Raw genomic sequence first — 14610 nt, forward strand, 5'->3', positions numbered from 1 at the left:
TTATATAAGGATTTTTTTATTTTTCTTATTCTCTGGGTCAGGCCCAAGGTCTCCATCAACTTTGTATTTCTTCTACCTCTTCGGATATAGCAGTCACCTGGCAACTGCTCCTTTCTCCTACTATTTTCAGCAGGTGACAGAAAGTCCCACAGTCCACTGATGCCACCTTGTGGGAATTTTCCACAAATTTGTGGGAGAAATTTGCTCACATGGGATGTTTTGTGAGCAAATTATATGTTGCAATGAACTTAGTTGTGTATATAATAATTCCTTCTTTTTGTGGGGGGAATAAAAAGTGAAAATCCAGATTTTCTTGTGTGAATTTTGTGGAAAAAAATCTCACTCATTTGTGGGAACTGACATAGATCACAATGGCAACACTGTCCCACACTGATATAACACAGATGGCAGTCCAAAGTCGCTTCCCAGATAGATCTATGGGAGGGCTGTATCCTTCCCCAACACTGTGTATAATGCTAGCAACCCACAAGAATGTCAACCCATGCAGATACTATTACATAGATAAGAGGGAGGGGGGTGAATAGCAGTGGAGTACATGGGGATGGAATGGGTGGGAGTGGATTTTATGCCTTTGTTTTTTGGCTACCTTCCTTGTAAGGGGGGAAAAGCTGTTGGTATATGTACGTATATTTTTTGTCATAATGGTTTTGTTTACCCTTACGGGATATGGGGCCTTAGAACTGTGAAAGTTGAGTCAACAGTTATCATCATTTAGGCAACAGCTGAATCTCACGATTTATAGCAAAAAATATTTTAGTGATAATTTTCACACAACTTTTTCTTCCTTTCTTTACCCATTGACAACTTATTTTTTAAAAATCAATGGTATTCTAGAAGAGTTAAGTTTTAGCTTCTGTAATGGGTGTTTATTTATAGATAGATTAGGTAGATACTAGAATATTATTAATCTGGTCACTGTCAGACCATTTCACTCAGCTCCAAAGCACCTCCTTGGTAGCAATGACAGTATAGTCTTTCTAAACGCTCCTCTGCTACAAGTGACACTTCTTCTGGATGCCATCAATCAATTTCAGTCATCTTCGTGGCATCTTCCCAGTAGCAAAGGGAACTCAAAACAAACCAGCATCTTTCAAAGCAGTGAAGTCATTCCAAGATTTCAAATACCTTTTCTACATCTTTTTAAGGATAGGCATGTAGCAAATAGGACTTGTAGCATTCCAATTGATGTACAATATTCATTTGGATGATAGTTACTCACCTTATATGAGGAAAAGATATTTTTTTGTTTTTTATAAAAAAAATTCTTTGTTTTTCCTAAATTATGAAGAGCACACACTTTGGATACAGACACACAAATTACCACATACTGATTTTATTGGGATGCAGGCACTACAGGAAATACCTTCACATGTCAGTCTCCATTCATTGTCACGTGCCCCAACGTCATTTACAGGTACAGTAATTCCAAAGTGCAAGCCGACTTTCTTGTGTCAATATGTTCATTAGTATTACATTCTGTCCCTATGTGCACACACACACACACACACACACACACACACACACACACAATGCCCATCCAGTCTTTCCCATATGTGCTTGTACATTAGAAAATAGCATAATACATGGCTAGTCCATAGAAATAGTACATATGACAAAACCTTAAATCCAATAAACCCACTTTCTTCATGCCACAAGTAAACTGCACTTTAATTTTGAATTAATCACAAAGGTAGTTGATATCTGCACAGGCATATATAAAAAAATAGCAATCTTTTCTTTGTTTCTATAAACACATCAATCAAGACATATTTCTAATGATGGGAGATAACTGCCAAAGAGAGAGAGAGAGAAAGAGAAAGAGAGAGAGAGAGAGAGAGAGAGAGAGAGAGAGAGAGAGAGAGAGAGAGAGAGAGAGAGAGAGAGAGAGAGAGAGAGAGAGAGAGAGAGAGAGAGAGAGAAAGAGAGAGAAAAAGAGAGAGAGAGAGAGAGAGAGAGAGAGAGATATGGGGGGGAGAGAGGGAGGGAATGGGAGGGGGAAGGGCAATAATGTCAACATTGAAATTGCAATTAATTTTGCCATTAATGAACATAAGTTGATCCTCCAATAAATTCAAATGTGTTTTATCCTCTCCATAACATCATTGTTTTATAAATCTTTGTACAATCAAGGTAAACATTCTCTTTAATTACATCACTCTTCACATCATTTAAACTACTCGCTATCAGTGTCCGATTCGGATTCTGCTTCACGAACTTTCAGTGAAACCTTGTACTCCTGATCGCATCCCATGTACGCATCACTCATGAAGTACAGACGGTACTCGTATGAACCTTCGCTGGGGGCCACAAAGTCTAGTTTCACCTTGGCCTTTTGCTGGAGAGTCAGTCTTTTGATGGAAATGAGAGTGTTGGCCTTCGGGTCTCCGATGATGACCCACCATCCCTCCTCACGCTTGTGCGGGAAAAGAGGTGCTATCACGGGCCCAGGTTCGTCCTCTCTCTCCAGAACGACCTCCACGTTTACTGTCGATCCACTGGTGATGGAGTCTGACAGTAGCACCTCGTAGTCCAAGTTGATGCTGGGGTATCTGTTGCAGAATCGTGCAACATCGGCCATCTGTCCATCTGTCAACTGTAGTAGTTTGTTCCGGTCCTCATCTTCCAACTCCAGGATATCGAAGACCGAGCTGACATCCTTAGCTTCACATCGTTCGATGATATCTGACGTGAAATGTGGTAACTGTTTCAGATAAGAGTCCTTCGACCACATCGCCTGCGTTACCATCTGAGCTAACGTCATCGCAGAGAGAGCAGGTGCCAGCCAACCGTTTGACGAGAGTACGTCGACACAGGCCTGGATGAGTCTCAGAGCCCGTCCTAGCACCAACTCCGTGTCCTGCTGTAGCTCGGCACTCAAGGTCATCCGTGAGAGATGACTCTGCAACATCAAGTTTGTCTTGAGGTGAGGATCAGTTACTTTACCCTCAGGCTTATTTGGTACTTTCTGCTGAAGGCGTCGCAGAACATCCTCTTCGCCGTGTCGAATCGGGACGTTCTCGTACTCCGCAGCACTGGAAATAATCTCCAGAAGACCTCGGATTTTGGTTTTGTTGTTGAGGGACTTGTTGAAGAGTTCTATGGTGGTGTAGTTAATGTAATAGTATGAGGCAATGATACCCAAGTTGAGGGGAGCGGTGTCCATATCATCTTCAATCGTGATACACCTTGATTCCTCCAGGTCGTGCAACGTGTTCTCAACCAAATCCGACAAGTGATCTGACAGATGACGATGGGAAACGCCCTGCAGTCCATAATAGAGTGGATTCTGAGTCATTCTTCTATACAGGAAGGTCCAAGTGATATAATCAACTGCTTCCTGCTTGTTTTCAATAGTCCTTGTCACAATCTCTGCATTAAAATGGTCATGTAGCGTGTGATCAAGATGACTCTCAATTGGAAGTGGTTCATACAAGAACTTTTTGAAGTAATCTTTCTTGGAAGTGTGACACATCAAGACACACTTTGCTTCATCATCCTCGTCAGGTCGATTGGCCCGACCAACCATTTGCATGATGTCGGTAATGGGATAATCTTCGTAGGTGTGCAAACGTCCGTTGTAACCCTGCGTGTCCATGATAATAACAAGGTACGAGGAGGCTCGGACACCCCAGCACAGCGCCCGACTCACCACAACTATCTGTATGGCTTCCGCCTCGAAAAGAGTCTCTACCACACGTTTGTCTCGAGAACTAAGCCCTTCATGAAGGTACCCAACACCCTGGCTCACCAACTCCCGCAACATTTCGTCTGAAATCTGTGCTACGTATTCTTCAATTTCGTTCAAGTCCACCCTGAGGAAGCGCTGAGGATCCTTGTCAGCTGCAGCAAAAGTAAGCATGTCGCTGGCTGTAATCATGCTCTGTTTTCTCGAGGGCACAAAAATCATGGAGGGCTTGTGTGGGCTGTACTTCAGGATGGAATGATACCCAGGTTTGGACATGGCGTAGATCCGTGAAGCATTGTGTGGGTTATTGAAGCCCTGGATGTGAAGCTCCAAAGGAAGTGGTCTCACGTTAGGATGGAAATTGAAGGTACAGTTTGACGAACAGCCGAGCCATTGTGCAACATCTCGAGCATTGGCTAATGACGAGCTAAGGGCAACAATTCGAATGTGACGACTGATCTTGGAGGCCATGTAGCGCACTCGGGAGCAGACAACCTCAAGGGTGGGTCCCTCCTCGCCCCCGAGAAGCTGTAACTCGTCCACAATGAAGAGGTTGATGTTCTGAACATTCTTCCTCTGCTTCCAGCGACGAGAGAGAACATCCCACTTTTCGGCTGTGGCGACCACAATGTGAGCTTTGTTCAGTAACTTGAGGTCAGTGCCCGTTTCCCCCGTAAGAAGAACCACTCGCCTTCCTAGGGCACTGAACATCTTTTGCCAATGATCGTGCATAGTTTCCACGATCTCATCTTTGGCCGCTATGTAAACACAGCGAGCACTCTCGTCCTGAATGAACATACGCAGGATTGCAAATTCAGCACAGAGGGTCTTACCCGAGCCCGTGGGAGCTGCAATGAAGACGCTGTCATCCGAGTTGTACGTGGCATTGAAGACCTGAGTTTGAATGGGGTTAAACTGCTGGCTACGGTTCAGGTTCTGATACAGTGCTTCGTAATTCGGATTCCTGAGAGCAGTGATGGGGAGAGGCTGCAAATCTAGCAGCTCCGTTGGGGGGGGATACTTCTCAGGCAAGATGAGATGACGGAAAGACACGGGAAGCTGCGTCTCTGCCGAGAGCCATTTGTCGGAAACTATACGGATGAAATAGTGTGGGTGAAGAGGCTCAAACACAGGCACGAAGAACTTGATAACGTGTTCTTCTTCACCAAACTTCTGTTTCAGAAGGAAGTATTCACTATGGAGAATATTCTCAGCATCAACATCCTCCACCAGAATCCAAAATGCCTCGGATCGTCCATGAACTTTCTCGTCCCATTTGAAGTCCGGTGTAACAGTGAGCTCTACTTTGAGCATCTGTCGAGTGATTGGCTGAATGTGCGTCTCCAGGTCAAGTTTGGGGAACTGATGAATGTACTTGTGGATCATCTTACCACCTTTGGGCATGCGGATCAGTTCTCCAATTTCATTAGGGCCCAAGTCATACAATCGCTCCCACGGTACGCTCTTCTTCTCGAGTTTTTTGATGGCCTCTTCCGGAATCTTCCTGAACTGCCGCAGAGGAGACATGGACTGCCACATGCGTTTATCCACCATCTTGCACAAGTTGAGCGTTTTGTCGGCAAGTTGGGCCCAGCCCCTATGGAGAACAATTTCAAACATGGCTCTCATAAGTCGCCCGGCACTTTGGGTGATGTAGACCATATCTGACATAAGAGCAAAACCGTCCAGCTTCAACTGAGAGATGTATGCCTGAAGAAGTATGTTGACTTTTGCGCTGGCCTCCTCCACACTCTCTTTGATGGGGATCGGTACCCTTTCCATCAACTTCTTCAACTCCAACTTCTCCTCCTCTCTCACCATTAGGTTCTGGAACTCGGAACTTTGCGAAAATACTCTGAAAAGTTCAATCTCACTCAAGGTAGGCTTCAGCTGTTGATTGAATATACTCATGGTATCGTGCGTTATGTAGAAGTAACTAGCGATGCGTCCCAGTTCAGTAACCTGGAAGTTACCAGACTTTTTATCATACTTTATTAGATTACTCTTCTCCAACTTAAGGGCCGCTGAATGTACAATATCTGCCCTGTGCTGCTGTAGGTATTTGTCACTGCTATCATTGTTCACCCCATAAAGATGAGGAACTCTGATCATTCTGACATAGAGATATGTATAACCCAGCCAGTTAACTGCATCTCTTACATTCTGTACAGACCCCAAGACTACTTCTGCGTTAAGGAGATCCGGTAGCTTGCCAATCATCTGGGACTCAATCGGGAGCTGCTGGTTCAGCAGGGAGAGGTAATACTGCAGCTCCGAGTGATTTGTGATGAGAATACCTTCACCTTTGGTATCATACTGAGGTCTACCTGCCCTACCCAACATCTGCAGGACGTCCAATGCACCGAGCTCTACCCAGCGGCCCTTGCTCGCATCGTAAACTTGAGTTCCCTTGATAATTACCGTGTGTGCTGGTAAATTCACGCCCCATGCCAATGTTGCTGTGGACACCAATACCTGAATGTGTCTGTCCGCAAACAGATCCTCCACCAAGTTTCTGTCAATACGATTCATTCCAGCATGGTGAATGGCAAAACCATATGGAAGGAGGTTCTTCAGGTCGTTGTTTTTCACCTGTTCGGACTCAGTTCGCAGAACTTCTGTCGATGCGGATCCTTCCCGAAGGAAGTTTCCGAGAGTGTCTTTCTCCAAGCACATATCCAAAATCGCCTTGGCCGTCTTTGCTGTCTCTTTGCGGGAATGGACAAAAATAAGAATCTGATTTTTGCCAGCGTGTTCCATGACTTTTTCGTAAAGGATATCGTTCATCACCTGGTAGCGCTTTATGGCTTTCTTTTCCGTGATACCAATGTACTGCTGAGCAAGGGGGACAGGTCTGAAGCTGTTGTCAAAAAAGAACAACCCGGTTTTTATGTTCACTCTGAGGAACACCGCAACATCTTCGTAGTTGGGAAGTGTAGCAGAGAGACCAACTAGTCGAACCGCATCTCCTGTAGTTTCAGCATTGCGCAGCGTCCTCGCCACAAGGCCTTCAAGAACCGGTCCTCGTTCGTCGTGCAACAAATGAATTTCATCAAATATGATGAGTCTTACCAGCTGAGTGTACGCTCTCTCTCCTCCTCGCCTCGTGATGACATCCCATTTCTCTGGGGTACACACGATGATCTGCGTCTCCATAATCTGTTCTCGTGTTAGTTGATGATCACCCGTCAATTCACCAACCTTGATCCCGTAAGGTTCAAGGCGCTTAGAGAAGTTTTGTGTCATTTCTGTTACAAGTGACCGCATTGGGGCAACATAAATTATCTTAAATGCATCACCATTTATAGTTCCATCTGAGTTGGTGTTTTTTCCGATCTCGCGGAGTATGGTGAGAAGAGCTACGTTCGTTTTACCAGCTCCAGTTGGAGCACAAAGCAGCAGGTTTTCGTCCGTATCCATAGCAGCCTTATACAAGCGGCTCTGTATTCGATTCAGGTTCTTGAAGCCGTCAAAGGCTGGTTGAGCATACGTTGGCAAGTTTATGATCGGTACTAAAGTTTCATCTGGTGCAAAAGGCTTTGGTTTTAAGGCCGGCACGTGGATCTCATCGTAACCCTTCTTCATCTGCCTCGTGGAACCTTCAGGTAAGTGACATTTCTTATTGGAATTGTAGTGTGACCCTGACGTGAATACGAGGCTCTCCAGGTCTATAAACTGCCTGTGACCAGGTACTAGGCCTGACTTATCATCCACATCCATACTCTGCGTATTTAGTCTCCTCTGTCGGGAACTTCCGAGCTCGTCTCCGGCTTCGCTCGTGTCCATCACCTCTTCTTCATTCTCCAACATAGCAAGAATTCTTTTCAGCTGAGTGTCTGCCAACATCAGTTTCCTAATTTCTTCCTTTTCAGTTTCTGACTGTGCAGAAGCCAGGAGAGTACAGTGTAGAACCATCTGCCTGTTTCTGTTCAATATTTTGATGAATTCAAACTTATCGTAGCCCAAGTTCAACACAAGTTTGTTTTCACACTCCCGGTCATCTTTGGCAGTCTTCAATATTTCCAACACATCCATGGCCTTTGTCTGCGCTTGAAGTGGATCGTTGTAGAACTTGTTCAGTTCCCTCTGGAGCCAATGTGCTCCTATGTCATGGGGGCTAAGCTGTTTCTCCCTCTTCCCCCCAACGGCATTACCCCCAGCAAGGTTCTCCGCATGAATAGCATGACCACTAGAGGCTTCCTCTCCTCCATCCTCATTCTCCTCATCCTCATCTTCCCTAACTTCATTGTAGACCTCTTCTTCGTCATCTTCGTCTGAATCTTCAAACTGAACATTAACCCCATGAGTTTCGTCTAGAACATCATCACTCGTAAGAGTCTTCTTTTCGTGACCAAAATCTGTAATCTTCTTCCCCAAGTTCACTAGCAAGGCAAACCTTTCTTCTGCCAAACCCCCAAGAAGTTCTTCTGTTTCTTTCTTCCTCTCTTTATCTTTCAGTTTGTCGTTCTTCAGCACTGTCAAGACCTCGTCGGCAGCACCACACAACACATCGCGGGGCTGATCCCCAAGGGCTTCCTGTATGAAAGAAAGAATTACCTCGTATGTCTGCTTGGTCTCCTGGCTCTTAGGCCTGTACATAATGTCCGCCATCTCCTCCAGATCCAAGATGGACATGGTCTTTATGGTAATGGCCGCGGAGTTGTCCTCTCTCTTTTGTTTCTTCACTTTACGCTGATGTTCCTCCTTCGGTTTCTCAGGTTTGGTACGCTGATACCGGTCTCCCATGCGCGTTCCCTCCAGCTTCCCCGTGAGGGACATAACTTCTCCTGTTGCCTCATCTTTGCTGCGTCTCTCGATGAGCCGAACATCCGCTTGTAGAACAAGATTTGAATTCTGAAATGAAAAAATTGTGTAAGCAATGTCTCTGAACGCAATCACATTTTTCAACATGAAACACCCTCCCCATAATAATTATAGTACTCCATAACCTAAACAAACACAAATTAAAGGTCAAATAAAGGCCCAACAGCACATACCAATCCTGGAAGACCAGTGGTAGAGGAAAGCATCGAAACTCTTCCCACCACTCAAATTCAAAACTGATCTACTCCCACACCTACCCTAATAAAGTTATATGGCCTCAAATTGCCATGATGGATTTGATGTAGAAGCAAGATGATTTTGCCAAGTACTTAGTCAATGAAAGGAATACATCTCACAAAAGTAAAGAAATATCATAGTTCAAGGTGTCGTGATTCTGATGCACGAGCACTTACGCTACGTGTCATAATGTCAAAGAATTAACCTGTTCATTTGTTTACTTACCAGTTTGTATGTTTAGTTCATTTTCTTGTGACAGTCATGAGAGTTCGCCACTGGTGACAATCATCTCCCTGCTCTTTGTCTTTAACCCCGTCCATATGATGACCCCTACATAGGCATCGTGAGTCACGAGTGGGTATGCAAGGTTCCCAGTGTTGGCATCTTGATTATATTTATTTTGTAGTTGTTACTGAGTGACCCCCAAATTCTGTGAACTAGCTTGATCACATTTTCTGTGTTTATTATTACTAAGTGAAAGGGAGTGAGCAATACAGCAGTGACTTTAATATCTTATAACATGAGTACCGTGATCAATCAATCATCGTACTTCAGACATCCAATGCTGTGAGCAAGAATTTGATGCGTATTGAGGGGGTGAAATCCCATGAGCAACTTCATTACTTCCACCTGAAGGTGGAACTCTTCAGGGGTGGTACTCAAGTTTTAGGTCCCTATCATTTCTGATTAAGCTTAACGACATGAACTCAGGAGGCCGGAACAGTGCCCCTTCCAGACGACTTTGTAGTGTTGAATTTAACCTCTTCGATACGAGTCAAATTCTCATGCACAGCATTGGATGCCTGATGTATGATGATTGATTCATCACAATACTCTGTTATAGAATATAAAGTTATAGCTGTATCACCCTTTCTCTTTCACTCTAAGTAATAATAAACACAGAAAACGTGATCAAACCAGTTCATAGAATTCAGGGGTCACTCAGCTACAGCTACAAAATAACTATAATCAAGATACTGACGCCAGCATCCTCATATACCCGCTTATGCCTCATGACATTCATGTCGACATCATCGTACAATAGAGGTTAACATCGTGAACTCCCGTCTATCAGAAGGCTGGGATCGTGTCCCTTTCAGAGGACTTTGTAGTGTCGAATTTAATGAATCATGACCTTGGTCCAGCTTGCTGGTGGCAGGGTATCTGCCATCACCTTGACCTCCGCCAGAGTAGCAACATTAACTCACTCGGCCAGTGAGCTTTTCTAACACAAGTTTTTGTAATAGATTTAGCAACCAGTGACTACTCCTCTTGTATTACTAGCTGGCACTAGTCACAGCAACTTCACAATAACCCTTTGTATATTCAAAGATGAACATTTGATGATAAAATGGGTTGTTGGTGATTTATTTAGTTATGTTTAGCACTGGCAAAGATTGGGGTTTCCATAAGGTTGGAGTATGTATTTCCAAGTTTCTAATGTACCAGAAAGCGTCACTTGTAGGAAAGGAAAGGAGAAAGCCATCAGTGCACAGAGTAATGCTGCAGTGAATTTTCTAACATGACCTCCCATCATGGCCCAATGTGGCTTATTGTTCAGTGCAGCGGCAATACTTGCCTTAACTTACAATATTCTCTGGAGTTATGAGGTGGTTGCCATTGCATGAATATTCATTCTGCCATGTTTAATTCATACTTAATTCAGAGAGCAGTATTTATGAGATTTTAGACTGTAATCACTCCCAGCTAAGTTAGGTTAAACTAGATTATCTCCCATGTATAAACAGTTCCCATATTCTCAACATTTTCAAAATCATAATATTGTCAGGCTCCTTGTGTACTTTCACAAAATTTAAGTAAAATTCCAGGACCACACGAACAGATATTTAACGTGAAACTTACGTGATCCAGTAACTCCCAACCTTACCTAACCATTACATAGAAAAAACAATCTTTCAAATACAAAAAGAAAGTGAAAAATTTCTACAAGTGTTACTGGAACTGAACACAAATTTATTATTTTCAAATCTCAGTACCACTATTAGTTATTGACAATTATTTGTAAAGAAGCGTTTCTTCAACCTCTTGAATACGGTGGTGCCTATGTATGCATCATGAGCCGAGGGTGGACTATACAAGGATAGCAGTGTCTACTTCCTGATTATATTTATATTGTACTTGTAAGGGTAAAAAAGAGTTTGGTATGTGTATATACTTGTAGCTGAGTGACTCCTGATTCTGTGAACAGGCTTGATCACATTTTCTGTGAGGTTATATTTATTCAGGGTGAAAGATACTGGCACCAGCCTATGGTTGGGACCATAAGTCACTTAGAGAAGAGATATTATGATTGTCTAGGTAATGTTAGTGTGGGACATTGTATTACAAAATGTTCCATGCCTTCTGCATGGTGGTTGCACTTAGGCAGTTCTGAATCTGTAGCCAGGCCTATTATGTGTCCGTACCGTGTCAATGCTGAAACGGTGTCCCGGGTGTAGGCATGCTACTTACTAAATTAAATTAGCTTCACACATAGTATGTGGTAGCCTATAAGTTGGACTAGTAATTGGTTGAATGATGGAAAACAGAGAGTTGTTTTAAATGGAAAAACTTCTAGGTGGAAAAATGTTACAAGTGGAGTTCCTCAGGATTCCATTCTTGGGCCACTTCTATTCATAGTATGCTAGTGTGAGTCTTATTGGGCATAGGAGGCCTTTCTCTGTGGAGCCTATATCTACAGGGAGGAGGTGTTGTTGGAGTACTGAATAAGATTCCAGAATCAAGCAAGTACAGATATTTAATGCGAAAGTTATGTTGTCCAATAACTTCTAAACTAATATATTATAATGGATCTTTCAAATGCAAAAAAGAAAGTGAAAAATGTGTTTGCGTGATACTCGAATAGAAGTGAATATCGAGTTTGATGGTCCTTCTTGAAGGGGCTGTTTAGTTATATGGGCATGTATGTGTTATCACAGGTAAATGTTTATTGTTGTGTTCTGTTGGTGGTGGTCATGAAATAAAGTGTGAAGGATTTGTGTCGTTTATGGTTCTGGCACATAACTGTGCACCTGTCACCCCCATGTAATGTTCTATTGGGATGTTTCTTTTTGTAGGTGACCTGTTGTGGTGGTTTTGGTGCATTCTGTTATTCTCAGTACTTCATTCTGCTGTGTTAGTAAACGGTTTGCATTTGATTTGCTGATCATTGGGAACTTAGGATTATAGGGTTTATCTACGAGAAGGGAAATCAATTATATATGACATGACTTTCTAACAGGACATGTGCAGATGGTCAAGGTTAACAGCCACAAGTCAGAGGAGAGAGATGTCAGTGGAGTGCCTCAATGCTCAGTTCTGGGTACTTTACTCTTTCTAATTCACATGGGAGATATTGGCACAAGAGTAAGAGGCTCCCACCTCTCCTCCTCTAATGACACAAGCATAACCCATCCTGTAACAGGCAAAAGAGACATATCCTGCCTACAACAAAACCTTGACGCAGTATATGCCTGGGCCATGAGAAGCAACACGACTTCCAATAAAGGAAAATTTTAAATATTAAGGCATGGCTCTGATAAGACTATAAAGAACACAGCCTAACAACTCACTGAGGGAAGACAAGACATTACCCTATATCCATATGTAAAATCCCAGGGTGTAATCTTAGTAAAGACTGCTGCTTCTGACAACATATCTCTCAGGCAGTGACAAGACCCAAATGGATAGTGGAATAGGTCCTCAGAACCTTTGTGACAAAGGAGCCACAAGTAATGCCGACCCTATGGAAGGCCCTGGAGTTTGTGTAGAAGTCCTATGCCAAACAAATAACAGGACTAAGGGACTATGACTACTGGGACTGCTTGAGGGAGCTGGGGCTATAATTACAGCAAAGGAGATGGGAGGCCATCTGTATCTGGAAGGTCCTGCGTTGTAGTTGCAGCTTCGTTTTTCATAAATGTTGTAGTCGCAGTGGGTGGAGGGTGGAGGGGAGTGGAATGTATGGGAAATGGAATGGGTGAGAGTAGTTTTTATGCCTTTTGCTTTTTGGCTACCCCCCCCATGTAGGGGGAAAAAGCCTTTGGTATATGTATGTAGTCGCACATTAAGACTACATCAACTGGAGTATATACTGCCTGACCCTACAACCTCAGGACTCCTACAACCCACAAAATACGAGAGAACAGGATGCAAGAGCATGAGAAGAGGTATACATTCCAAAGCCTCAGCAAGAGTCAAAACCCTGCTGGCGTCCAACCTGACACATGATCCTAGTCTTTAATGGGTAAATTTCCAGAAGTGCACATCCGAGTGATATATCAATAAACAGAAAAAGTTGCTAAAAGCGATACACAAGTGACAACTCACATGTCGGCGAGCTTCGAGACACCATATTTGTTTGTTTTTTGTTGTTGAAGACAAACAGAAGTCTAATAAATTGGTCTAGTCTAACCTAACCTATATAAACCTAGCCTCCTGTGGGGTTTGCATTTAGCATCCCTAGAGGTCATCAGACTAGACCAGACCAATTTATAAGACTTCTGTTAGTTCGTCTACCACAACATACAAAAACAAACATGGCATCTTAAAGCTCACCAATGTCAAAGTTGTCACTAAAATATCGCTTTTAGCAAGCCATACCACAGCGTAAGGCACGGACACAAGTGTGAAAGACAAACGCTCCCACCAAGAGCCCCAGAGAGGCTTAAGACCTTACTGGCCCTCCCAAAAGACGTGAGAGAGAGAACCAAATGCTCGGTGGACAGCTTCAAGCACGTGCTGGACAGGTTTCTACAGAAGGTGCCAGACGAGCCTCCAGTGCCAGGCTACACCGCCATCAGTAGGTTCTCAACAAACACAATAACAGATCAACTGGCCCTTGCAAAGAGGGTCAGCAGGTCTGACAGCAGCGGTAGATTACTATGGCTGTGAGGACTGACCTCGGAACTTTAAGTAAACCAAATAAGTAAATTACGTTTATGTATTTTACTTTACAAAATTATTATTTTTTTAATGATATATCACTTAAGTGTGCACTTCTAGCGCAACATACGCACTGTCCAAAAATGTGAAACAGATCAAGTGGGCAAGGGTATGCCAGTTCAGGCATAAGCGGTGGACCACCACGACTGTGAGAAACTTAGAAAGAAACTAAAGGTCCTTTAAAAGGACCTCAAAACTTCAACAAATAAAAAATAATTAATGATTGAAGGCGTCACGTAATTATCATGTTGGAGGACCAAACAAGAACATGAAAGTCCAGTGTGTGTCCGCAAGGATAAAGTTGTACCAGTAATTCGTACGTTGTTGTCAGCATCAAGTATCAAAACTATATTTTCATTACTATTGTTTACTAATGCCAGCAGCGAATCAACATGACCCCACACCTAGTGATGTTTGTGGACCATAACACGTCACATCCCAATTGACCAAACAATACATCTTAGCTTTCACAAATATATACCTTGAAAGTACTGTGAAAGTAAAAGAATTAAACAAAAAACACTATCATTACAAGGTACTTACCGCTTTATACTCATACTGAAGTTGTCGGGCGGTCTGATCCGCCATGATTGTTTGTATCGAATGAACAACGTTTGGGACGCAAGTTTACACTTTTTCAACAGTTACACTTTTCCGTGATCTATAATTTCTACTGCTATTGCACTTTTCTTTTATTCTACTGTCCTGTTTTTAGTATATATTTTTTTATTTTTGTCCATACATCAAAATATTTTTATACTTTTTTGTGGAATAAAAAGAAATATTGATTCTGCCTTATTTTACTTTTATCAGTTTGTTTTCCGTTCATTATTTAGAAATGGATATGTCAACATAAAATGATCAAGATCTTCATATTCATATCCATCATATATCGTGTG

General features: G+C 42.9%; 1 protein-coding gene across 1 annotated transcript; it reads right to left on the reverse strand.

Moving 5' to 3' along the window:
* Nucleotides 1–1516: 1516 nt before the first annotated feature.
* Nucleotides 1517–14381, reverse strand: Brr2 (U5 small nuclear ribonucleoprotein l(3)72Ab). Its single transcript, XM_076203913.1, has 2 exons — nucleotides 14255–14381; nucleotides 1517–8560 (listed from the first exon to the last, which is right to left on the reverse strand). The coding sequence occupies exons 1-2, from the start codon at nucleotides 14297–14299 to the stop codon at nucleotides 2195–2197; spliced, it is 6411 nt and encodes a 2136-aa protein (XP_076060028.1). The 5' UTR covers nucleotides 14300–14381; the 3' UTR covers nucleotides 1517–2194.
* Nucleotides 14382–14610: the final 229 nt, after the last annotated feature.

Source organism: Oratosquilla oratoria, chromosome 20 (assembly GCF_046742065.1).
Source record: "Oratosquilla oratoria isolate Oo_2021 chromosome 20, ASM4674206v1, whole genome shotgun sequence".
Classification (NCBI taxonomy): Eukaryota; Metazoa; Arthropoda; class Malacostraca; order Stomatopoda; family Squillidae; genus Oratosquilla; species Oratosquilla oratoria.